The sequence below is a fragment of the Panthera tigris genome, chromosome A3 (assembly GCF_018350195.1).
Source record: "Panthera tigris isolate Pti1 chromosome A3, P.tigris_Pti1_mat1.1, whole genome shotgun sequence".
Lineage (NCBI taxonomy): Eukaryota > Metazoa > Chordata > Mammalia > Carnivora > Felidae > Panthera > Panthera tigris.
This window is the reverse complement of record NC_056662.1, coordinates 72,486,672-72,512,392: the sequence shown is the minus strand read 5'-3', so window position 1 is coordinate 72,512,392 and position 25,721 is coordinate 72,486,672. Positions and strand designations below refer to the sequence as shown.

At 37.8% G+C, this 25,721-nt stretch overlaps 1 protein-coding gene across 1 annotated transcript; it reads right to left on the bottom strand.

Annotated features, from left to right (window-relative positions):
* On the bottom strand, window positions 1-25,277 carry CA3H2orf73 (chromosome A3 C2orf73 homolog). The gene is made up of 5 exons (XM_042981391.1): window positions 25,169-25,277; window positions 20,908-21,121; window positions 14,239-14,392; window positions 1,337-1,452; window positions 1-548 (listed from the first exon to the last, which is right to left on the bottom strand). The coding sequence occupies exons 1-5, from the start codon at window positions 25,192-25,194 to the stop codon at window positions 180-182; spliced, it is 879 nt and encodes a 292-aa protein (XP_042837325.1). The 5' UTR covers window positions 25,195-25,277; the 3' UTR covers window positions 1-179.
* Window positions 25,278-25,721: the final 444 nt, after the last annotated feature.

The following is a 25,721-nucleotide window of genomic DNA, read 5'->3' as shown; positions in this document are numbered from 1 at the left end:
TTAGAGACCACTCTTAAATTCTGGTGTATTTTAATTGTCTTTTTTTTTCATTTTCCCATTTATGTGAATTGAATTTCTTTAGTTTATTGATAACAGAAAAAGCAACTGTGAGGGCTTGTATGGTGATTCTGAAATTTGTCTACATTCCAAGGATTAGATTTTCATCTGAAGAAGGTAATTTATCCTGATTTATTCTGGCTTTTTATTGGTGGATTTAAAGGATCATGCCTGGGGAGAAGAGCATTTACTGCAGTTATTTGGAAGGTGTCTGCAGGCTTCTCTCTTCTCTCAGGACTTCTGGGGCATGCCTTGGCTGCCCCTCTGACGTCTGTTTCTGATAAGTGAGTTTCAGTCTCTAACAGCTCTGGGGAATTTTGTCGGCAGAGACCTGGTGAGATCATTTTGCTTTCCGCTGAGTTTCCTTTCTCTGTTTTTTTGGACTGTTCTGATGAGCATGACCCCGGAGCGTTCCGTAATACCTCTGTTCCCGTAGGAACTATTGGCCTACTCCCTGGTTTTATCTCTGTCTGCACAAAAGCTCCATGTCGCTGGAAAGGAAAACAAAGTTGACATTAACCAGGGCACGCAAGTTGCTGGAAGATGCAGCTGGGAACTCAGTTCATGTGTTAGCTCAAGTCCTGGCAAGGCAGGTACTTCTTTCTCTGCCTCTTCATTGGCTGTCACTTGACTCCAAAACCCAAGACAGCGGCATAATCATTATTAGTGAAACTTTTAAATCACTTATAACATAGGGCATGCCAGAAAATAAACGAGAAAGGAAACACAGAAAGTCAAAGAAGCAGAATCTCATTTCTCATTCTCAACAGTTCTATCAGTTGGATTGTTTAAGACCAGTCATATCAAATTCATTTCTTGCTCTATAGGGCAACTTGTGGTTCATAGACCTAAGGGTTTGTGACTGTATCCCAAATGCCTGTTAGTTTTCAACAAAAGACTTAAGGTGAAATATGAAAACAAACATTTGCAGTTGGAAAAAAATCCAGCAACTATTACATTGCTGTTTGGCTTTGTAAATCTTACATGCATTCCCCTGCCACACCCACATGAGCATATCCAAAAGCTTATCAAACTGCTTTGATATTACCTCAAGTGAATGATTACAATAATTTAAACCAAACTCCAAAGACTGTGATCCAAAATTCTGACATCATTCCTTAGTTTTAACCATGGCATGTTGTTGAGATCTTATCCTATCAGCCATGCTAGTTTGTTTAAATAGACTTTTAGAAAGATGGTTATGACTTGAGAAGGCTTAACATTCTGCCATAAATCTGTCCCATCCTAAAATATTAAATAATTGATTCTGAATACTCACCTTTCCCGGGATGGGCTCATTGGGACTTTTCCTAGAATCGTATTGATGTAAATAAGAGATGTGTTCTATAAAATTCTTTTGAAGTTCTGCTGATGCTTCAGGAGAGGCAAGTGGAACTGAGCGAAAAAAAAGATTGTGTGAAGTCAGGACAAAAATTAGATTTGTATGTGGAAATATAATCAATATTCATAATCATGCTTTATCAACAATTGTAATAAAAGTAAATTCTTTTAGGTATGGATAAATATAATGGATGCATCATCCTTTCTCCATGAAAAGAACCAAATCAAAACAATCAACTTACCCCATATGTGAATCATTAAATTCTAAAACTAATATTAAATATTACTACTAAAATTCTAAAACTAATATTAATGCAATAATGGCTTTGAAAGTCTGTTAGAGGGACCCTTGGGTGACTCAGTCAGTTAAGCATCTGACTTCAGCTCAGGTCATGATCTCATGGTTTGTGAGTTCAAGACCCACATTTGGATCTGCGCTGAAGTGCAGAACCTGCCTGGAATTCTCTCTCTCTCCCTTGCTCTCTGCCCCTCCCCCGCCAAAGTAAATAAATAAAACTTAAAAAAAAAAGTCTTTTAGATATGCTTCTTGCCCAGATACCAACCAAAATTTTAGGAAAAGTGTAAGAACAAATCATTTGTCAACTTATATTTTTACTACTGGAAAGGCTATGAGAAATTTATGCAGTTGTTGTTCCCAACTTAGCACTAACAGAATGAACTGGAAAACCCCAGGGCTGCTGTAGTGGTAGCTGAACACGTGATTCTTTTCATTTCCCATTGACAGACATTCTGAAAACTTGTAAGAGTGTTAAACCTTTTAAAAATCACTTTTAAATAATCTTTCTAGCTGGGTGAATGGTATATAGGGGGTTCATTATATTGGTCTCTCTCTATTTTACATTTTTAATAACTCTTAAAATTCATTTTATTTTTACTTTTAGCACACAAGGTTATAAAAGGGTCACAGCAACTCTCAGTTTAGTGAGGTAAAATTATGTCAAGGAAAAATTAAAAATTTCTCCCTTTTATAAAAAATTGATACATAAGAGTCTATGTACACCTACCACATCTCTGGAATAACATTCAAGAAACTGATAAAGTGATAGCTACAGGGGGAGGGAATTAGGTGACTCGGGGACAGAATGGGGATTCACTTTCACTGTATATACTTTTGTGCTATTTGAATTTTGTATCATATGCATGTGTGTTAACTGTTAAAAAATGAAATTTAATTTTTTAAAAATCTTGCCTTTAAAATTAGGGAGAATATATAAGAAGGAGAAATATGTTAGTAAATTCATACTTATTAAGCATTCATGAATTCAATTCAGAATTCAGACATTGATATAAACTAACTTTACTAGCAGGAATGAGGAGTCTTTAAGTATTTACATATTACATTATATGAAATGGCAATCTTTCCTCATTACCAGGGAAAAACTGCTAACTGATAATATTTTCTTGATTTCTTTTTTTTTTAAGTTTAGTTTTGAGAGAGAGAGAGAGAGAGCATGAATGGGGAGGAGCAGAGAGTGAGGGAGAGAAAGAATCCCAAGCAGGCTCCCCACTGTCAGCACAGAGCCCAACGCAGGGCTTAATCCCATGAACCATGAAATCACATCTTGAGCTGAAATCAAAAGTCAGATGCTCAACCCACTGAGCCAGCCAGGTGCCCCAATTTTCTTGATTTTAAATTGAAGTAAGTTACTCAAAATGCATTTCTTCTTAATCATTACCTTTTTTTTTTTTTTAGGATTTGTTAGTGCACTAAGGAACAGCAGGTGCCAAAGAGTTATTAAAAATGTGTGGGCAACTATGACATTGAGAAAATTCTAACCATAACTTACACATATTTTTTTCTACCAGTTGGGAAAAGACTACCAGGTTTTGGGTGAATGCCATGGTCCAGCTCACAGAACATTAGTGTTTTTAGAAACATAGTTTGATAACTTCTTGAAAAAAATGAAACAGCTCTAAATTCAGTGATTCATCTGGTGGGGTTAATGGAGTGTCCAAAGCATGGGCTTTGGGATATGATAGACATGTTCTTAAATTCTAGCCCTACCACATTTCCTAGTGGTGTACAAATCACTTACCTTCACTGAAATTCAATTCCCTCCTCTCTAAAATGCAGATAATAATATGATTCCAGAACTGAAAGATGCTGGATCAAATTAGAGAGGGTCTTGCATCTTGATGAAAGAGGAAACCATGAAAGGGAGAAGAAGCAGGACTGATGAACTATCAACTCTGAGAAACCCAAAGGCTTTAGTGGGCTGGTGTGAAGGGTTGGTGGCAGCTTGGGCTGGATGGTAGGAAGGTCAGGTTTGGGTAAGAGAGAATAAGTGGGAAAGAGGTCTCAAAACCTGCTCTTGACTTCCCCCCACATTGCCTTGGGAAGATCATTGCTTGCCTCAGGGGCAAGAAACTGGTGGCAACTACCTAGCCATCTGTTGTCAACTTAGTAACATTCGAACAGGACAGAAATCCCTCCAGGTAAGGAGCTGACGAAAATGGGTGCATGCTGTCCTCTTAGGCGTTTGTTCTGCTACCATTCCCCAGAAACCATCAGTACTGGTAGGGTTGAAAACATTAAGAGATTGTCTTTTCTTGTGATGCCTCTTTATAAGAGTTTAAAGTAAGGGGGGGGGGAGGTGTGGTGTTCTGACTAGAGAACTGGCCTAGTACAGGGACAGCAAATGGAAATGGTCAAAATTGGTTTTATGGGGTCTGACACTCTCCAGCTTCACCCTCCTTTTCTTTCCTTTAAATTCACTGGGAGGCACACAAAGCCAGACCCTAGTCCTTAGACTTTCCCCCCACAGGGCTGTTGACCCCTTGAGGAACATGACCTAAGATAAACTAGACAGACACTATAAAGAAAGACAACAAAATTTAAAACATATATTATGTGAGGCAGAGTAATTGGAACTGGTTCTCCAAGAATTTAAAATAAGCATAAAAAATATCCTCAAAGACACAGAAGGTATTATTAATATGAAGCAAGAAGAGGTCAATAAAAAGAATCATGTAAATATCAGAAATCAAAGAAAATGTAATAGCTAAATTAAAAAAGATGTGATCAATAAAGACTCATGAACTAGAAAGACAAACTCTCCCAAAGGTAGCAGCAAAGGATAAAGAAATTAAAATATAAAAGAATGGATGGTAGAATTCAGGAGACCTAAGTAAAGAAACAGAGGGAAGGAAATGGTTAAAGAAATAATGATGATAGGGGTACCTGGATGGCTCAGTCAGTGCAACATGTGACTCTTGATCTCAGGTCATGAGTTCAAGCCCCACATTGGAGCCTATTTTTAAAAAATGATAAATATCCAAGAATTAAAGAAAGACCAAAGACCTCAGGTTGAAAGGGCTCACAAATTACCAAGCAGGGTGGCAGGTCCAGGAGTAAGTTGAGGCAAGTGAGACCCATGGGATGTAAAATTGAAGGAGGCATTTGCATAGTCCTGGGACTGAGTCCCTCATCAAGTTTTGCTCCCTGGGTCTCTCATTTGCCTCACTCTCCTCCCAATCCTGTAGGGTACATAAGGAAAAACTCACATCCAAGACCCTTTATAGAGAAATATAAGATTATCTGGGGCAAAGAAAATTCTAAATGCTTTGAAAAAGAGAAGTAGATTACTTACAAAGGAGGAAAAAGCAGATCTATATTAAAATTCACAGCAACAATCTTGGACACAAGATAATAATTAATATTTTTAAAATGTTAAAGGGAAAAGAATTTCAAGCCTAGAATTTTTATATCCAACCAACCAGTCATTCAACTGTGAAGCCAAAATAAAAAAATATTGGGAGGCAAGTAAGTCCTCAGACTATTTCCCCATAAAACAGATCAACCTCAAAAAATTCCAAGAGGAAGAACTCAAATAAGAATAGAAATAAATCAAGGAGAGTACATAAGATAGAAGAAAATAACAAATTTTTTTATTTCTTTAAAAAGACATGGACTAAATAACAAAAAAAAATAAGTATACCCATAACAACTCAGAACTAAAATTCTACTGTTTATTAACATATTAATGGAGATACTGGAGAATATTTTATATATATACATATGAAAAAAGTAGTAAAATGATTGCAAAAGAAGAGTAAAAACTGTCATTATTTGTAGGTAACATGATTACCTGAATAGATAAACCACTAGAATCAACAAAGTATGAGAGTAAGAATATGGGAAGGTAAGCAGTTAAGTGTATAAAAATCAAAACCATAATCTACTAGATAAGAAAACAAAAAATATGTTCTCTGTGGGAACAAAAACTGAACAATATCAAGGTTTTAGAAACTAACAACTAACTTGCAAGACATCCACAGAGAAAAAAAATTTAACTCTCTTAAAGACATAAAAATAGAACTGAATAGGGGTGCCTGGGTGGCTCAGTTGGTTAAGTGTCCAACTTCGGCTCAGGTCATGATCTCACAGTTCGTGAGTTCAAGCCCTGCATGGGCTTTGTGCTGACAGCTCAGAGCCTGGAGCCTGCTTTGGAGTCTGTGTCTCCCTCTCTTTCTGCTCCTCCCCTGCTTGTGCATCCTCTCTCTCTCTCTCAAAAATAAATAAACATTAAAAAAAATTTTTTTAGAAAGTCTGAATAGACTTTCCCATTCTGTTAGATAGGATGAGATAGTAGGTTACTATAAATGTGACCATTTTCCTAAATTACTCTATAATGTCAACACAACCCAATCAAAATTCTACCTGGATAGTTTGAAGAATGTCATAAATTCCAAAGTTTAAATGGAAAAATAAAAGTCCATAAATAGGTCAATTTTGAAAAGGAAAAGCAAAGAATGGGTATTTTCCTGATCATATATTAAGACAAGCTAAAAATTCAGAAAATTAAAATACATTAGTACTGATCCAAGTCCTAAAAATTAACCAAAGGAACATAATGGAGAGCTCAGAGGCAGACCCATAAGAGAACCATAACATACAAGTAAGGAAGTCCAAAGCAACAAGGAAAACATGGATTGCTTAGTAGATGGCATCCAGGATACTTCTCCATGGAGAAAAATAGAATATCTCCTCTATTTAACACTGTTTAACATTTTTAACATAAAGACAGACTCTAGGATTAAAGACATATTTATGGAAGGTAAAATTATAAAAGCAAGGAAGAAAATGTAGAATATTTTTGTGACTTAAAGATAGGAAAACTCTTCATAAATACCCAATGCACAATCCAGAGGTGAAAAGTTGATAAAACTTGATTACATCGAGGTTTAGGACTCCTGTTCAGTGAACAGCATGCCAGACAAAAATAATAAATAGTGGAAACATTTTTAACCCAAACACTGAAAGGTATAGGACATCAGTGGGAATGGCAGAATAAGAGCCTTTGAAAAGCTGCTCCTCCATAATAGCAATGAGAACTCTGACAAAAAGAATCAAAATAAACTTCTCAGAACTCTGGAAATTATGGGCATCTGTGTGGCTCAGTTGGTTAAGCTTCTGACTCTGGATTTCAGCTGAGGTCATGATCTCATGGTTCGTGGGTTTGAGCCCCGCAACAGACTCTGCACTGACAGTGCAGAACCTGCTTGGGATTCAATCTCTCCACCCCTCCCCTGCATGCACTCTCTCTCTCTCAAAATAAATAAATAAACTTAAGATGAAAAAACTCTAGATATTAACCAAAAGCTCACAACAACCCAAGGAGTATTTATTTAAGAAAAGTGACATTTTAACTTACCCAGTTTTCGTGCTTCTCTCCCCACCTCTACAGAACCCTTACAAACAAAGAGCCTTGCTATGACAGCGAAACAATATTTAAAAATTAAAGGCTTAAGGAAAGAAATATTTTTCATTTGTAATATTAAATCTGGGATATTAATTTAAATCATAAGTAACTATAAATAACTCTTTCTATATACAAAGTCCCCTTTTAAATATTAAAAATCTTATCCTGAAACATATTACTCTCAAAGGATTAACAATTGGATTTCCTGCAGATTTGATGTAACAATAGGATCCAGAAGACAATGGAATAATATCCTCCAAGTACAAAAGGTAAATAACCACAAACCCAAAATTGTATACCCAGCTCTACTTTCGCTCATTAGAGTGAGGGCAATTTAAAGACATTTTCTGACAAAAGAAGAGTGAAGAGTTGGCTACTCCTACACTATCATGGGAAGAACAATTTAGGGATGTTGTGGTGGTCTGTTATATAGATAGCCATAGTTTATTGGTCTCCCATTACTCATATCCTGGTACAGTCCCCTTCTTGTGGATGTGGGCTGGACTTGAGATTAGGTTTAACCAACAGGACGTGGCAAAAGTAACACTCTGCCAGTTCTAGGCATAAACCTTAAGAAAGCCTTTCAGCTTCTGTTTCTGCATTTTTGAAAACCTTGAGCTGCTATGTAAGAAGTTCAGCTACCCTACTGGAGAACCCACATGGAGAGACCACATGTAGAAAGGGAGGCCTGGTCATTCCAGCCTCCTAACTGAATCTAGTCCTTAGATGACCTGCCAACTTAATGCAGCCACAGCAGTGCCCACCACCAAGATGAGCCAAAGAATTGCCCAGCTGAGCCTAGCCCAGATTACAGAATCATGAGTAAATAAAATGATGGTTGTCTGAGACAACTAAATTTGGGGGTGACTTGTTATGCAATTAAGCAACAGAAATACTTCAGAAGGAAGTCAATTAAGTCAATTATAATGACTTATCTTTTAAGTAGTGATCTAGAACCTCTCAGAATCTCAAAAATAACAACTTAAAAAAAAAAAACACTTCTTTATGGGGACTAATAAATAAAGGGAGAGGAAAGGAATCTGAGCTATCAGAGAAATTCCTTACCCAGACGTTATATCTATTAAAATTAGACATAACTACCATATGCATTTATGCATATATATGAGACTTTTAAACAAACCAACAATAGTAAAGAACATCTAAGTAGGAAAACATCAAAGAAGATATTCAAGTTCTTAGTGGTTATTCTACTTCAGAATTCAAATTGAACCCAAAGTAATTACTTAAAAGAAGCCTTGTTATATGAGGATTACGAAACATAAGGCAAAGTCCATGAAGAATGTTTGAAATCCCCTCTCTGTTTCTTGGAAACTTGATCTAATTAAAATAGAAAATTTCTAAACAAGGATCCACAAAACAAGTTGGTGTCTAGCCGTCTATATTTTATCAACAAAGCCAGGATTTATTCAAACACACAACTTAATCCTTGTATTGGTGGGAATGTAGCAGCTTTTACTTTGAGAAATCTTAACTTTTTGTGTCTGCTTAAAAAACATTCATCAGTAATATTTTTCTATCAGAAACTCCATTCTTCTAAATGGTATTTATTTTGATCTTATATAAAAATATTATTAATGTAAAAAATAACACTATAGATGTTCAAAATACAGTGAAAAAAACTTGAATGTATCTATGGCAAGAAATCATTAAGCTACACCTTGGGACAAATAAAGCAACACAAAATAAATCCTACTTTAGAAAATTATTTTTAATGATAATCTGAATTTCAATTAAGAAAAACATTAAAATAGCAAACGGTTGATAAACAGCCAAAGTTTCATTTAAGTGTAAATGACTTCCTTCACAAATTATATCAGCCTTTCCAATTTATAAAGTTTTATTACAAAAAACCCAAAGTGAACACTTATTCTTACAGGGACTCAGATATGATGGAGCATAGCCATTTGTTGAAATGACCATGGATGGCGGCCAGGAAATTGTGTGGTAGTACAAGAATAAAGGGCACTTTCATTATCAGCACAAGATGACATTGCTGAAATGCCAAAGACCAAGCGTAATTAAGTGGGCTGATGGAACAGAATGACCAGGAGATGACTTTTAATTGGTATTATGCATGTTTACATACACATTTTCTATGTCTGTATGCGTTTATATATACATATATATATGTGCATATATATACATGCATATATATACATATATATATGCAAATCTGGATTATACAAACTGGTATATATACACATTTTAAAATGCTAAACTAAAATATTTTCTTTTAAAAACCCTTTTCACTAGTACCCAAACACCATCTAAAATATGAATAAATTGCAGGCCTATATTATAGTGTGTATGTTAGTTTAAATTACAGTATGTCTTTAGTTTAATCTGTTGAATAGTATGTAATTATCATTAATCAATAAACATTTGTTGTGTCTGGGTATCGTACTATGATCTGGGAAACAGTAAAGAATTTGGCAATGAGAAATACCAATAAAAGAACTGAGAAACAGAAGAATGAGGAGTAGGAGGGGGGTGGTGAAGGGAGAGGGAGGGTGGGGAAAGGGAAAAGAGAGACTTCCACACCTGTTTTCAAAGCTAAATTCCAACTGAACACATAACTTAGTACAATGCAAAATTAATAATAGAAATAGCTTCCTTTGTTGTCTAGTATGTACCAACATAGCACATAGTACGTTGTGGTAGGCGCTTCACATATTTTTATTTCTCATAACAATCCTGCAAAGTAGGGATTATTATTCCCACTTCATGAACTGAGTAAATAAAATGATGAAATTTAAGTAATGAGTCTACAATTAAACTACTGTAAGTGCTAAATCAGTATTAAATTCTAAGAGAGTGAGTGTTGGATGATGATAAAGTGACCATGATTTCCAGTTAAACATGGCAAATTCAAAATGTGCATTTCCCCCTATTTCCTCCCCAAACACCAGTACAATGATAGTAGAGACATTTAAAGAGCTTCAATCCTTCGAAAAAAAGAGAACCAAAGAAGAAAAAAGATCTTAACAAATTTGGAAGCCGGAAAGCAGATGGTTAAGTGGCAATTAACTTGAGTAGACCACAAAAAGCTGGAAACTAAGTACTTATGGGGATGGGGTGGGGTCCCAGTAAGGCTCAGAAAATGCAGGTATTAGATATTTCAAGGGCAGGGATCACGGGATGTGGTACAAGGTGAAGTTGCAAAGAGAGGACTATCTGAGAAATTTCCAGATTTTTTGTTCCCCTCTCCAGGGAGAGATTTGGAGGATTCCACTCTGGGAAAATAGACTGGCTTGGCAGAACAGAACCACAGGTACTGACATTGGGGGCATCTCTTATGAAATGGCTGGGCCTTGCCTGGTCATTCTAGAACAAAGCCTAGCTCTCTGGTGACATCTTCTACCATGTCCCATACTGAACCAGAGTAGAAGCAACCACTCCTTATGAGAAAGAACAGGACTTGACTGGTTACTTAACCAAAAAAGTTAAAACAAAGACTCCTAGAAAATTACAAATACCAAACTTAGATACTAGTTATTCTCACCAGTTCATTCACCACATTTTTGTTGGAATGCCAATGCATTTCCTTTGCAGAAGTATCCATTGACTGGAATTGAACTTTGTGTTTCTGTCACAAACCACATCGCTAATATATCCTTTCTAGTTTGTTTCTTTAAAACAGATTGGAAAGTTAAAGACACATTTGAAATGAAATGTGTACAGAATCCTTTAAGATTTTAAAAAATTCACTCCAGCTCCTCTTATTTATAGTGATTTTGTCTACACCTAATTAGCACTTGCAAAAGTTAGGGACCTTTTGGCAAGCCTTTCCAAAGTATTCAACTTTGAGTGTTTTATAGAAAGTCTTCTAGTACTCAGATTTTGATTTATAAGAATATTAAATTATGGAAATACAATAACAAGTACACAGGCATAAATTGGTTTAGAAACAACCATGACTTTTAGAGAACATTTTCTGCCTCCTTGTCCTGAGTTACATGCCCCTTCTCAAAATCCCCCATCATGATGTCATGAGCAATAGGAGACAGACTGATTCCATAGATTAGACTGACAGGTAGGCCATGGTGAGGAATTTGAAATTGATTCTACAAACCATGAGAAGTAACTGGAGGATCTAAGGGAGGAAAGTGATATCATGAGTGTTTTTAAAAGATCCTTCTAACAATGGTGTGGAAAACATTTTGGAGGAGAAAGAGAGGAAGCGGGGAAACAGAAGCTGTACGACATTGGTAAGAAGATTTGGAGTGTATTTTGGAGATATAGGTGTCAAGATTTGCTGATGGATTGGATAGAGAGAGTAGAGAGTTTGGGGATGACTCCTAGGTTATCAAAACTTGAGGGGGAATAGAAGTGGGATTTATTGAAAAGATAGGTTTGAAGGGAGAAAATGAATGATTCTATTCTAGCCATCGTAAGTTTGAAAGGAGATGAGCTATCCAAGAAAGGATGTTAGGTGGGTGGCTAGATAGGAGTTCAAAGTTCAGCAGAGCTAGAAAGGCCAGAGCTAGAGAGATAAATTTGTTCTAGTTCTTTTGACTTCAACCTTAAACTTCTGTTCCTTGATTCACCCGTTTAGGATAGTATCTTGAATACTCATGTTAAATAAGATATTAGCACCTTTCTCTTATACTTCCCATCTTCTATCAACTGGATATGTGCTTTTCTTGGTAAGGCTAATAACACAATTCTGTTCTGTAACCACATTTAGTATTTCCATATTCTGTCTATATGATGCTAAAAGCTGAAAACTATGAAATAGTGTTTATGATATAATTATGTGAATTTTGTTCACTTAAGGGCCAAATATTGAGCTAGGACTACATTTCTTTCTCAGTGCGTTCAATACCTGGTGCCACTTGAAAAAGAATGGTTGTAGTATCAGTGTGAAATAAATCCTCTTTCCTAAGGAAAAAAATCTTTTCCCCTGAAAACTTTGAAGACCTAAATTCTGTTGTGCTTTTGCATCAGTGCTGCTTAATTCCATACTTATTTCTTAGATGGTGACTTATTTTTCTTTCTCTTTATGGGAACGGATAGAATCTTCTTTTTATAGTTGTTGCTTTTCAATTTCATAACGGTGTATAGTTTGTATCTTTTTCCTCTTCATACTTGGAAGCACTCTCTAGACTCTTCCAATGCCTCTCTTTTATATGGGGAAATTTTCCTACTGAGTCCAAACTGAATTCCAAATTGAGTTCAAATAGCAGTTATTTGCTATGTAACCTTCGACAATTTAAACCCTGTGCTTGCTTTCTTCTCTGAAAATTGAGAGTATTAATAATATTACCATACTAATATATTCCAGAGGGCTGGTATGAGAATTGAATGAGGAAATATTTAGAAAGTTCCATAAAGTGCCTGGCAAATAGGAAGTACTCAATGAATATTATGTGTTGATAATTATCTCCACTTTCATTTTTTATTCTTTGCTTTTCTGGAGCTCCAGAAAAGTTGGACCTCCCAGACTGATACTCCATTTTACTTTTATTCTCTCATATTTTTCTTATTTTGTTGTTGTTGCTGTGGTTGTTTTATGCTCTGTGATAATTCCTTGACTTTACCCTGTAAACATTAAAAGAATAATTTTGCATAATTGTACTTTGGCTGTCCATTCTTAAACTAAGACTAGGATAGGAGATCAACTTGAATTACAAAAAAAATAACTGGTGTGGTAGTTGACATCTGGCTTAGACATTGGGCTCAACTAGTCTTAATGTTGGCATAGAGAAGAGTGTTCACGACTGGAGTGGTTATTTAAAAGACAGACTTTTGGGGTTCCTGGATGGCTGAGTTGATTAAGTATCCAACTTAGGCTCAGGTCATGATCTCACAGTTTGTGGATTTGAGCCCCGCGTCAGCTCTGTGCAGATAGCACAGATCCTCGGAGCCTGCTTCGGATTCTGTGTCTCCCTCTCTCTCTCTGCTCCTCTCCCACTCATGCTCTGTCTCTTCTCAAAAATAAATAAAAACATTTAAATTTTTAAAAAATAAATAAATAAAAGATAGACTTTTAAGTAACCCTTGGACTGTCCCCTTCCCCTTCATTCTTGCCTTCTGCTATGCCTGTTGACTGAGCCTACAGCTACTTTGGGGTTTTGTCAGGCAGATTGGCTCTTTGCTGCATTTCCCTCTATATTTTCTAAGCTATTGCTTCTTTGCTCTCTTTAATCTATCAGCAAGTTTTCATTCCTTCCCACACCACAGAAAGTTCTTCTTTCCATTCTCTTCATCTTTATGGGTTGATTGCTTTGTTGTCATTGAATAGACTCTTGGGAGGTGGGAGACAGATTTTTGTGTTCAGTCTGCCATCTTGAATCACAAGTGAAAACTTCATTACCTTTCTAAAGGACAGACCATGTTACAGATTATCTAACAGTTCTCTCCATTAACTACCACCCTTGAGGTGGAAATCATGCTGAATATGACTATTTTCCAATATCCTGACCTTCAGTCTATCTGCCCTTTGTATCTTAACTACACTGGCCAGATCACAGAGGCTAAAATAGGCCTGTTGACTACTAAAAGTAATCCTTTGTTGTCTACTGTCATGTTCAGAAAATTATTTGAAGTTTAGCTTATGAACTTTTATATTGTTTTGACTTGGTCTTGCATTTCTTTAACATTTACTAAATCTACTTCAGCAGTAGAGATGACTAAGACATAGGGTAGGAAACAGATACCACTTGACTAAATGTGAAAGATTTAGGTTATTGTTATGATACTGTCAGGTAAATAACTTTTATATCTGACAATGTTTTAGTGGTCCATGTTAATAGTATTTCCTACAGTGTGTGGTGGGATACCTGTGAAATAATCTCTTGGAAAAAGAGTGAGGTGGTCAGTAAGTGGGGAAAACATAGCATTCTTTATTCTTTTTCTTGGAATGAATGCATTATGCTTATGTTTACAATAAGAGTTTTAAGAGTTCTGTGGTTTAAAAAGATCTGTTCAACTTTATAAATTTAGTTTTTGCCTCCACAGCAGTCATCTCTACACGTGTTGGGTTTTTCTTTCATTTAGTTTTGTTCAGGAGGTGCCAGTACATGTAATGCATTTTAATTTGAGAGCGGAATAACCTCAGAGAGTGGGAAAGAGGTTTTATCATAGCTAACCTTACCTATTCCACAAGAAGGCTTTTGCAACTTGCTGTGTTTGACTGGCAAAACCAATGGACATGTTGGTTTTTGAAAGTCACTCCTCTGGGTGCTCTTAGTGTCATAAGGTGGTTGGAAGGGGTGTTCCATTCCTTTACTGTGCGACCACCAGTCACCCTTTAAGGGAAAAAAATTGGAAACACAAAATTGGATACTGTAGAACATTTTCATGTGCTGCTTGATATCTGTGAATATTTAGTAATTCAATCCAATAAGCTTTTGGATATTCTAGTACGAAATGGAATTCTGAAATCTAGGAATAAGTATATTTTTTCAAGGACTTAAATTTTTAAATGGTACTTAAAAGTGAATTATCATGTACTTTTAGCTAAAATATAGCTACTAAATTCTTAAGGTACTTTCTATCAACAGATGGAGTGGTAAAAATCAACCAAGTAGTTATATTTCTATATGTTGTACTACCATTTTATTATATATATGTATATACATGTGTATATATGATTTAATCTAAAAATTATGTTCTATACTTTTCATTATGAAAGTACAAATAATGTATTATCATCTAAGATGGTGGTTTTCATAGTTTTTAGTCTGTGATCAACAGCATGAAATATACCTCATATCATATAAGAGCACACAATGCATACACATACATAAAACTAAGTTTTACAAGACAACACTTATTCTTACTATATGCTTGACTATTTCTCTATTTTATCATTTGTCTCTTCTATTTCATTTCACAATGCTAGTTGCAACCCACATTGATTTATAATTCACTAATGCCTCAGTTTGAAAAAAACTTTGTTCAAAGGAAAAATACCTCCAATGTTACTGAATTTTTGATGGTAAAACCTGCCTTAGGTACCCAGGAAAGGGAGAATTGATCGATTCTCCATTAGTACATATTACAATCTGATCTCTTAGAAGTTGTGAAAACAGTGAGGGGAACCGTTACTCCACTTAATGCTAACTAAATATGTATTTTTTAAATCTAGTTGATCAGTTAGACCCGAGACAACCTTGAGAGAAAACAACTGTGACAACCAGGAGTTCTTGGATATTATTAGACAACAAAAGTAACTTTGGGTATAATCAGACACCTACCTTGGGCTTTGAGGAAAGAGATCAGGCTTTTAAAAAATCAACCATGATGTTATAGTCAGAGGCTTTAAAAATATGATTCAAGGGGGATGAATATGAGATTCAAATAAGTAAAATTCTGACAGTGCAATTGAAGCTACATTGATATAAAAAGTAAGAGGCATTTGAAAACATCTATCTGGCTCCATAGGGAGTCAGCTCCCAGCTTAGTTTCTAAAAAGACAGGCATGTGTAAAAGAGGTACACAGTATCAAATTTTAAAAAATAATAATTTCATGGAGTCAACTTGTCAGGAGATTGTCAAGAAGCTTAGATAGAAGAAATTCATGAAATATGCTAAAGGCAGCAAAAAATAGGGTTTTCTGTGAGAAAAAAAATCTGTTACATCAAAAAAATCACAGAAGGACTAAGAATTTGGAGAAGAGTACACAGTTCAGAGCTGAAAGTCAGAGCTACTCAACTTTAGGTTCTTCGTTAAGTGAATTATCCTCAAACTGAAAAAGACAGGATGAACGGGGACCTAAGAGGGAACTGAGCCCTGACTAATTAAAGAGAGAGCTAGACCTCCCTTGGCAACTTTAAATGAGTGCCGGTTTTTAGGCCAATAACAAATTGTAACCAGGGGTAATGAATAAGATTGCAGAGATCAAAGAAATTTAGGAAGTAGGGAATTTTGGAGACTAGAAGAGATGGGCTAATACCTCATTTTTCAGAAAGAGCTGAAAGGTGAATTATCAAAATTAAGACTACTTGATGTCGATCCTGGGAATTCTAGAACAGATTACTAAACAGATGGTGTCTTCTCACTATCTGGCTGAAAATAGTCATATCTAACTGTTGTCAGAATGCCTGCTTCTTGCAGCCCTCCTCCACTGCACAATTATCATAGTGCTTATTATGCCCCGAGGTCTAAAATTTATAGGCCTTCTCTCCCTTAGCCTTGTCACGATTCTGCAAGTAGATATACCCACTTTACAGATGAGAAAACTTTTGGGAGATTAACTTCCCCAAAGTGTATCCCTAGCAGGCAGCACAGCTGTCCAAGTCAGACCCCTGCCCCCATCTCTGCATGCCTCTAACTTCTGTGCTACACTGCTTTATCAAATCTTCTGTAGAGGGGTGCCTGGGTGGCTCAGTCAGTAGAGCGTGCAACTCTTGATTTTGGCACGGGTCATGATCCGAGGGTCGTGGGATCAAGCCCTGCATAGGGCTCTGTGCTGAGAATGGAACCTGCTTAAGATTCTCCCTCTGCCCCTCCATTGCACGTGCACTCTAATGTGCTCCCTCTCTCTCACTCTAAAAAAAAAAAAAAAAAGCTGTAGCATGCAAAGCCAGATAAGCACACACCTACCTAACTTATTTGAGAAGTGACAATGTAACAATAAAGAGATTTTAAGTAAGTATCTTGAGAAAGATCTTCTGTAAAAAGGTTTTAAGGAGCACACTGTGTATTATCTTCTTTTGTTGATCAGGAATTTATTTTACTAATACCCAGGTTACTGGATAACTGACTCTGGGAAAAACAAACTGCTAGGACATGCCTGGAAGCATTCAATCATTTCTTGAACAAGAGTATAATGCAAAAGTTCTCCTTAAAGCATGAACTTTAGAACTTTGCCAAAATGGTCTCTTTAGTTTCACAAAATATAAAGCAAAGAATGAACAATGGCTCCCAAAGTGTGACTGATGATTTGAAGACCTCAGAGTTGGTGGAGGTATTCTGATTAGTGTCATAAATTGGATGAATCTTCACTTCAGCAGAAGGAAATCCTACAGTTCAAAAAAAATGCTGTTTTTCTCTTTTCTATTTCTGGAGAGCCTGCCCTTTGCCTGAAAAGTCTGGTTTGTTCCTGGAAGAGAGAGAGTGTGTATGGGCCCATGCACATGTGCATACCATTTTGGTCCAACATTTGCTCATAAGAGATTATAAGATTAAAGGGATAGGTGGAAGCTTGTTTTTTTTCCCCCCTTTGCCTCACGCTGAAGTAAAAGACTAATAAAAATTTACGGCTCTGTGGACCATCACTTGAAATGGATGGTGAGGGGTTGACATGAGTTATTTATGATGAAACAAGGCAAACCAGGAAAAATCCTCTACTGTGATTGCTTTGTCTGAACTTCAGGGGTCAGTCCATCTTTTGTGGATTGCGGAAGGGGTTTTGCCTAACAGGATAGCTGCTGTCAGTTCAAAACTTTGAATACAGAGAAAGGAGGATGTCTTCCCTTCTAGCCCAAGGCCTGCCTCCTTTGCCGCCCCAGGATCACAGTCATTGGAGCTCCATGGTAAGGAGACATCTGGAGATTCCTGAGGAGAGGGCTCCCATTAATCTCCACCCCTGGAAGGCCTGTTGGCCATTACACTGTGAGCTCCTTAGCCACATTGGAAACCAATGTGGGACAATCTTTGTTATATTACTGCTATCCCTAAGCCTTCAGAAGTGCATTAGGAGACACTAATTACTTTTCATTCTTTGGGAAATTAAGGGAGAATCTTTGGGGAAGAAGCAGTAAAAGCAATGGGGGCACCCTGGAGAAGCCGGTTAAGAGAATGCAAGAGGTGGGGAGCAGACCTCCACGGCAGCAGTGTGGCAAAGATGGCTGCTCATAAGAGATCACAAAATCGCGCTTCATGGGTTCCTAGGGAAATGCAGACTTCTGACAGCAGCTTTTAGAGAATCACACGCTTTCTTGGTAGAGTTCAATGGCTTTAACAAAATGAAGTGCTATGGGAAACACTGGGAGTTACACCGTAGCTATGCTCTTCTCCATTTTGCTGTGGAGACCCAGAGTGCTGACAATACCTCTTTTTAAGCAGGTCATGTCACCGATAAAAGTTATTCCTGAATTGTGTTTTTGGGATACCAGTTCTGTTAGCGTATTAATAGGTGTTATAAACAAGATTCCAAAGTTAGATAAATTAGGGAAATATTGGGAGAAGTAAAGTTAAATAAGTTTATCACAGGATTTCTTAGAGCCTTTATGTACAAATGTGATTTGTAAAGTTTTAAGATCTAAAAATTCAGCTTTTCCAAAATGTATTTGACTTTGGAATTTTATTTTGTTGAGTACATAGGCAGGGCTAATGCTCTGAAACATAAACTTTGAAAATAATAACTAGCATAATCTCTTAAAATACCAATACATATATTTTTAATGTTTATCTTTTGAGAGACAGAGACAGAGCGTGAGCGGGGGGAGGGAAAGACAGAGAGGGAGACACAGAATCTGAAGCAGGCTCCAGGCTGTTAGCTGTCAGCACAGAGCCCGACGTGGGGCTCGAACTCCAGAACTGTGAGATCATGACCTGAGCCGAAGTCGGACGCTTAACTGACTGAGCTACCAAGGGCCACTAAAATACCAATATTTAAAAACACAAGACCACCAAACTGTTTTCTTTGAAAGTGATTGAGCCACAGCTCCTTTTTACTTTTTCTGGCAGCTCCAATTTTATGTCCCTAGGTCGAACTGTGTGATTGTTTCATTTAAATATCTTGTAAATAAGTAAAATCAACCAACCTGGTGTTAGGTTCGTAAGATATTATCTTAGCAAAATACATAAGACAGCAGTCCATTTAAACATTAGGCAACTTTATTTTCTTCATCTTTGTTTTAAAGCCAGTACTACTACGAACCAGTTAATTAAAAACAAACAAAAAACAGCTAACCTTTAAGAAGAAACTTGTCATCTTAAATAAAGGAACAAAGTGTACAGATCTGTGAAACGAGCATTACTCAAGTATGTGGAATTGAGTACACTTAAGGTTCTTGTTCTGTTTTTTAAATAGGACCATTGCCTTCACTCCATGCCCAAATCACATTCACTCTTAATTCTGGGATGCACCTTCATTCTTCCTTTGTACCTCCTCACTCATACCCAGGAGCAGTCTTTCCTATGAATCCTCTTCCTTCCTTTAACGCTACCTCTACCCTCTCTTACAGGCCTCTGACTCATGTAGCCTTTAGCACCAAATAACAAGAATCCTAATACTCTGCTACTCTGTTGCCCAATCTTGACAGCAGCTTCCAAGACACCTACAAACTAGGAGTAAGAGAAAAGTAGTTGGATTAATTTTTGAGATTTTTACATTTTATATCTCTCTTCTCAAACTGACTTCTTTTCTTAGTACCTCCAAGGTAAGGATGGGTTCAGTTAACAGCTGGGTTTTAATTCAGCCCTGAATAAAAAAGCTCAGGAGAGTCTTTCATTAACTTTGTAAGAAACATGGGAACTTCACTAACCTGGATTTACGCACTAGACTTATTTCCCCAGTGTAGGCCTGGACTATCAATATCTTTAAATCCCAAATTGCTTGTTTATAAAACAAAATAGCCTTAAAACTGCCCATGTAAAGATTTACTACATGACATTAAAGCATATTTGACTACAGAAATTCCTGCCCCAAGAAGATCTCCCATTCACATACAGTGTCCTGGCATGCCATGTATTTTATGACAAGAATATTTGATGTTACAGAGGTGAAGACAGGTCATTAAAAGAAATCTCCATTTAAGTTGTAAGTTAAATCACAACTGCATATAAACTTAAATGACAAAAGGAACTTTGCAGGTATGATGTTTAGCTTTCCCAAATTAAACATTTTGGGAAGAGGACATTATCAGGATTATCTAGGTGGGCCCTATGTAATCACAAGGATCTTTGGAAGAAGGAGGCAGGAGAATCAGAGAGATTTGAAGATGCCATGCTACCGGCTTTGAAGAGGAAGGGGCCACGAGCCAAGGAATGCAGGCAGCTTCTAGAAGCTGGAAAAGGCAAGGAACTGGATTTTCCCTTAGGTCTTCCAGAAGGAACCGGCCCTGCTTATAGCCAATGAGACTAAATTTGGACTTCTGAGCTCAAGAAATGTTGAGAATAAACTGGTGTTGCTTTAAACTAGTGTTTAAATTTGTGGTAATCTGTAACATCAGTAACAGAAACTAATACAAAAAATTATACCTCAACAAGCCTAACTTTAAAGAAAAAAGATAATGGAATATATTTAGTATAACAGTGAATAAAAGTGTGTTTTGACTAAACCAACAGTCCAGGGTCAGAAACACAACTGTAACATTGTAATGTATCTCAGATATCTTCATTTACTTCTTTGTGTTATGTTATCCAATAGTACCTCTTAGAAACTATCACACAGATTAAAGTATATAACTTATATAACTTATATAAACACTTAGCTCATCCCTAGCACTTCATACACTTTAAATAAATGGTAGCTATTATTTTATACAGAGTATCATGGGAAATTTTTATCTTAGAATATGTGACACAAATACAATATTATCGATTTCTTCAGTATCTGCCAAGCACTACTAAGTAGCTATAATCTGACCCAATCTAGAAAAACAATTATTTGGATTCCTTCCTTATTTATATATTGTTTGTATGTGACAGTTATCTGTAAGAATAGTCCCAGGTTACTGCTTTTAACTACTGGATTATAAGAAGTATTAGTCTGAGCTATGTCACATCCTTTACGTAGTCTGTGACTAAATTATCCTGCAAAACAGCTTCTGAATCTAAATCTGTATTTGTATATAAGGAACATCCATCCAACCTGTTTTTCTGGCCCTTTTTGGGGATCTATGTAAGGAACTGGTTCATTCAACGTTCTTGCATTTGTATGAATGAATTTTGCATAATATACACGTCCTCTCCCGACACATGGTTTTGAACGTTGTACACTTTTCCCGGGTTTTTCGTCATATTTGATTTCTTCTTCTTTTTCAGTTACATACTCTATACCAGCATCTTCTATTTTTTTATGCTGTCTGAAAAACAGAATTAAATAGTAAATAATTTATCCCAGTGAGCATTTCCATACTGTGTCGTAACTGTATAAAATAAAATTTAAATATATTTCGAGTATCAGTCAAGACAACTTAGGTTTTATTAATAGTTATAAGGGAGTATTAAAATATGGACGGGTATCTTTTCATTTCAGTTCATGTAAGAGATAAAGGGATTTGTGTTATTAATGATTATTCATAACAATATACCAGTGCAGCATACAGACTTGGATTTGCTTGGAGTAAAGAATGAATAGTGATTTGATAACGTTACAGATCATGTTTGCAGTTTCATTCATGTAGCTAAATTACATGCTAATCTTAATTCATCTTCTTTAAAAGTTACTTAGTAAAAATCAGTTACCCAGACAAGGACAGCTTTTTAACTTTAAAAGTTCACTTGGCAAACCTATAAAAGCTACAAATGACCACTATAATTTATCTTTTCAGGAAAAGAGCACTGTATAGAGATCAGATCAGTCAATTCAATCTCATCATTTTTTGCTTTTAATAACTACACTGGTACCAAAAAAATGAACGTTATTGAATTTTTAAATGTTAAAAAATGTTTAGAAAGAATTTATAGAATTTTTCTCCTTTGAAATAAAGAGTGATAGACATTATAAAAGGCAGTAATTTAAAATCTCACATACTGGGAAAATAAATGGTAAGGATGAAATAGATGAATGTGAATACTTTTTTACATAAAAGCATTTAAACTCAAAGCCCTGACCCATGGAAGATGAATAAATAGGATTCCAAACTTACAGAGAAAGTCAGTAATTCTGCTTAGTCTTGGCCCTTAAAATATAACCTCTACCTTAACTTCAAACCAAGGCTGGGTCCATCTTTTGAATTAAAATCCCCAGATGAAGAGGCACTTGGGTGGCTCAGTTGGTTGAACCTCGGACTCTTGATTTCAGCTCAGGTTATGACCTCACAGTTGGTGGGACTGAGCCCCGGGTGGGGCTGCATGCTGACAGTGCAGAGCCTGCTTGGGATTCTCTCTCTCTGTCTCTCTCGCTCTCTCAAAAATAAATAAACTAAAAAACAAAAACAAAACACCAAATAGCTTTGCATTGCATTTACAGTGAATATTACTTCCTTATCATAGCTCTGAGGCCATGTGACCCAGCTCCCCAACTAATCTCTTCAAAGGCACTCAGACCTCTCTCCCCTCTCTTCTCCAGACGGCCCGCCTACTTTCAGTTCTTGGAAGCACAAGTTTTCCCCCCTCAGGGCATTTGCACACACTCTCCCCTCTGCCTGGGCAGCTCTTTCCCAGCTCCCTGCAGGACTGGTCCATTATCAATCAGGTCTCAGCTTATGAGCCATCTCCTCAGAGGATTTTCCTAGATTTCCTGCTTCCTGCCCTATGTAGTCTCTATTTTAGTACTTTCTTTCATAACACAATTTATAATTTATGTACCTAGATTTTTATTTGTTTGTGGTAAGCACTATAAATATCCTTTACTAGTCAGTAAGCTCCATGAAGGTGAAAAGACTGTTTCATTCATCATTACATAGCCACCTATGAGGGGAAGCATCCTGTTCATCACAGGTAAATGGACTGCCATGATAATATTTGCATATTTTTGGTGCATCTGTATTTTGTTTTATTTTTGATGTTTATTTATTTATTTTGAGAGAGAGAGAAGGTGATAGAATTCCCAGCAGGCTCAGAGCCTGACTCGGCTTGATTCTAGGAACCAAGTGATCATGACCTGAGCCAAAACCAAGAGTCCGATGCTTAACCGAATGAGCCACCCAGGTGCCCCAACTGGAATTGTTTTTCAGTCTGGCTGAGTGTAGCTGTATACTCCCAACCCCCACTCCAATACACATACAAACAATATTCAGCACCCTTGGATTCTAGTTCCCTGAATCCCAACAAAAATTGCCCTCTTTAAAGGGTCTGGAAAAATTGATTACTGATAAAGTGTAAATAATTTATAAGGCTTTTTCTATTACCTTTCCAGAGACAGAAGTATTTGTTTAAAGGTCATGATTGATTTATTATAGACTTCTGATGTCAGTTTTTTCTATCTGCTTCTCATGGTTGTAACTCAGCAGTACACCTGTATTGCCATCAGGTCCTTGAACAAAGGACTGTGGCTACATGCTTACATATGTATGCATTCGTTCAACTAAAGTATTTGTGATGTGAGTAGCTATAGATTAACACATAAACATGAACTATATGATTTTGTAGTAATTTCTTACCAGAAGGAAACACAAAAACACTAATGGGCAGTGAAGAAAGACCTGGGTTGGAATCCCAACTCTGCCATTTACTATCTGAGCTTTGGTTTCCTCATTTGCATGGTAAGGGAAAGAATACCTATTATGAGAGATGTGACAATAACGTTGAATAAGTCATTCTTTCAACAGGTATTTATTGACTTATGTGCTGTTCACAGCACCGAGGATAAAGGAATAACAAAACAAAACTTCCTGCCCTCACAGAGCTTACATTCTAGTGAGGGAAGGCAGATGAGAAAGCAAATAAGTAAAACATACAGTCTTTTAGATGGCATTAACTGCTAAGGACACCAATAAAGCAGGGAATGGGGAAAAGGAGTGTATGTATGTGGGAGAGAGCCTGCATTTTTAGACAGGGTGGAGGCTGCATTATGAAGGTGGCAACTGAAAAAAGGAAAGAGGGGAACAAGCTAAGAGGATATTTGAGGAAGAGCATTCTAGCAGAGTGAACTGTAATTGCCAAAATACTGCAGCAGAAGCACCTGTCCTTCTCGAAGGTGGTGCTTCTCGAAGTGTGGTCTCAGGAGTAGCTGTATTGACATAAATTGTTACCTTGTTAGAAGTACAAATTCACTGGCCCCATCCCAACCTGAGGCAGGTTTCCTGGGAAACTGTTTTAACCAGCTCTCCAGGAGATTCTTATATAGGTTAAAGTTTGGGAACCATTGTTTAGTGACAAACATAGAGCAAATACTCCTGGCTCCATGTCATATTAAGCTGTAACACCTTGGTCAATAGTTTTCAGAATCTATGGTACATCAGAATCACCTGGAGGTCTTGTTAAAATCCAGATTGTTGTGCTCAACCCCAAATTTCAGATTCAGTAAGTCTGTGGTGGGGAGCCTGCAAGGATATACTTTAAAAAATGTTTTTAAATGTTTTTATTTATTTTTGAGACAGACAGAGCATGAGCAGGAGAGGGGCAGAGAGAGAGGGAGACACAGAATCCGAAGCAGGCTCCAGGCTCTGAGCTGTCAGCACACAGCCCAATGTGGAGCTCGAATTCACAGACGGTTGAGATCATGACCTGAGCCGAAGTCAGACGCTTATGCCCCTAGGATATGCATTTCTAATCGCTTCTCAGTTGATGCTGATGTGGCTGGAGGACCACACTTGAGAATCACTGCAGATGACAGCATGGAGGCCTATGTGCTGGAGCAGACTGGAGTCAGAGGATAAGCAGCAGAAAAGACCAAATAAAGGAAGAGGGGCAGTTGTGCAGGTCCCATAGGCTACAGCAGAGGCCTTAGCTTTCACTCTGCAATGGCCAATGGAGAAGAGTGATCTAACTTGCGTTGTAAAAAAGACCAGACTACTGTGTTGAGGACGCTGCAGAGGCAAGGAGAGCAGCAGAGACATTACAACATCCCGGTAAGAGATGCTAGCAGTAGTTGGGCCAGGGTGGGGATGATAGTGGAGGTGGTGGATTCTGGATATATCTTAAAGATAAGGCCTACAGGATTTGCTAATAATTTAGTTGTGGGGTATGAGAAGGAGTGGATGATTCGACAGGACTTGAAGAATTTTAGGCTAGGTAATGCATGTAAGGTGCCTGACACACAGTGGGTGCCCAGTAAACAGCGTGTTTTAAAAAGTATCACTGTCAGCGCTCAACTACTAGAAAGGAGAGGTAGGATGGAAGAGGAAAAGCTTTGATGGCCTGAGAACCAACCCCCCCCCCCACCCCCTTCGGGTCTCACTTCACCGTCCCCTAAGAGGGAAATATTTTTTGTAAGGGGAAATAGAAAACCAAACCCCAGCACTTACTGCCGCTTATCCTCCTTTCCCTCCATGGGCTCCCACGGCCTGACACGAGGCAGCGAGGAGCCTCACGCGAAGATCAGGCACTAAGCCCTGCTAGGAAAGAGGTGCGTGGAGAGCCGCCACTGTGACGCCCGCGTTGCTAAGCGACGGCGGCCTCCAGGCTCTAGGCCTCCGAAAGGGGCGTGGGGGCGGAGCCAGAGCGCGCAGGCGCAGTAACCCGGCTCGGCTCCGCAAACTAGCGGGAGAGACTGCTTGGCTCGGTGGGGGCTGCTGGCCGGATCTCTGGGCGGCCTTTGCGGACACGCCCCAGGCAGGACGTTTTGTATTTGAACTTGGTCTTTGCTATCGGGCCGAGCAGGGTGTTTAGTAAGGCCCACCCTGTCCTTGGGGATCGGGAAGGGCGGTTCCCAGAGCCTCCCCGTGGCCCTTGGCTCTGGTGCCGGAGACTGCACCGCCTGCGTCCCCGCCGAGCCCCGCAGGAGGCCTCCCCGGCGTTGCCCACGTCTGCCGGAGCTGGCTCCAAAAGTGCACGCAGGCAGGGGAGAAACTTGTTTAC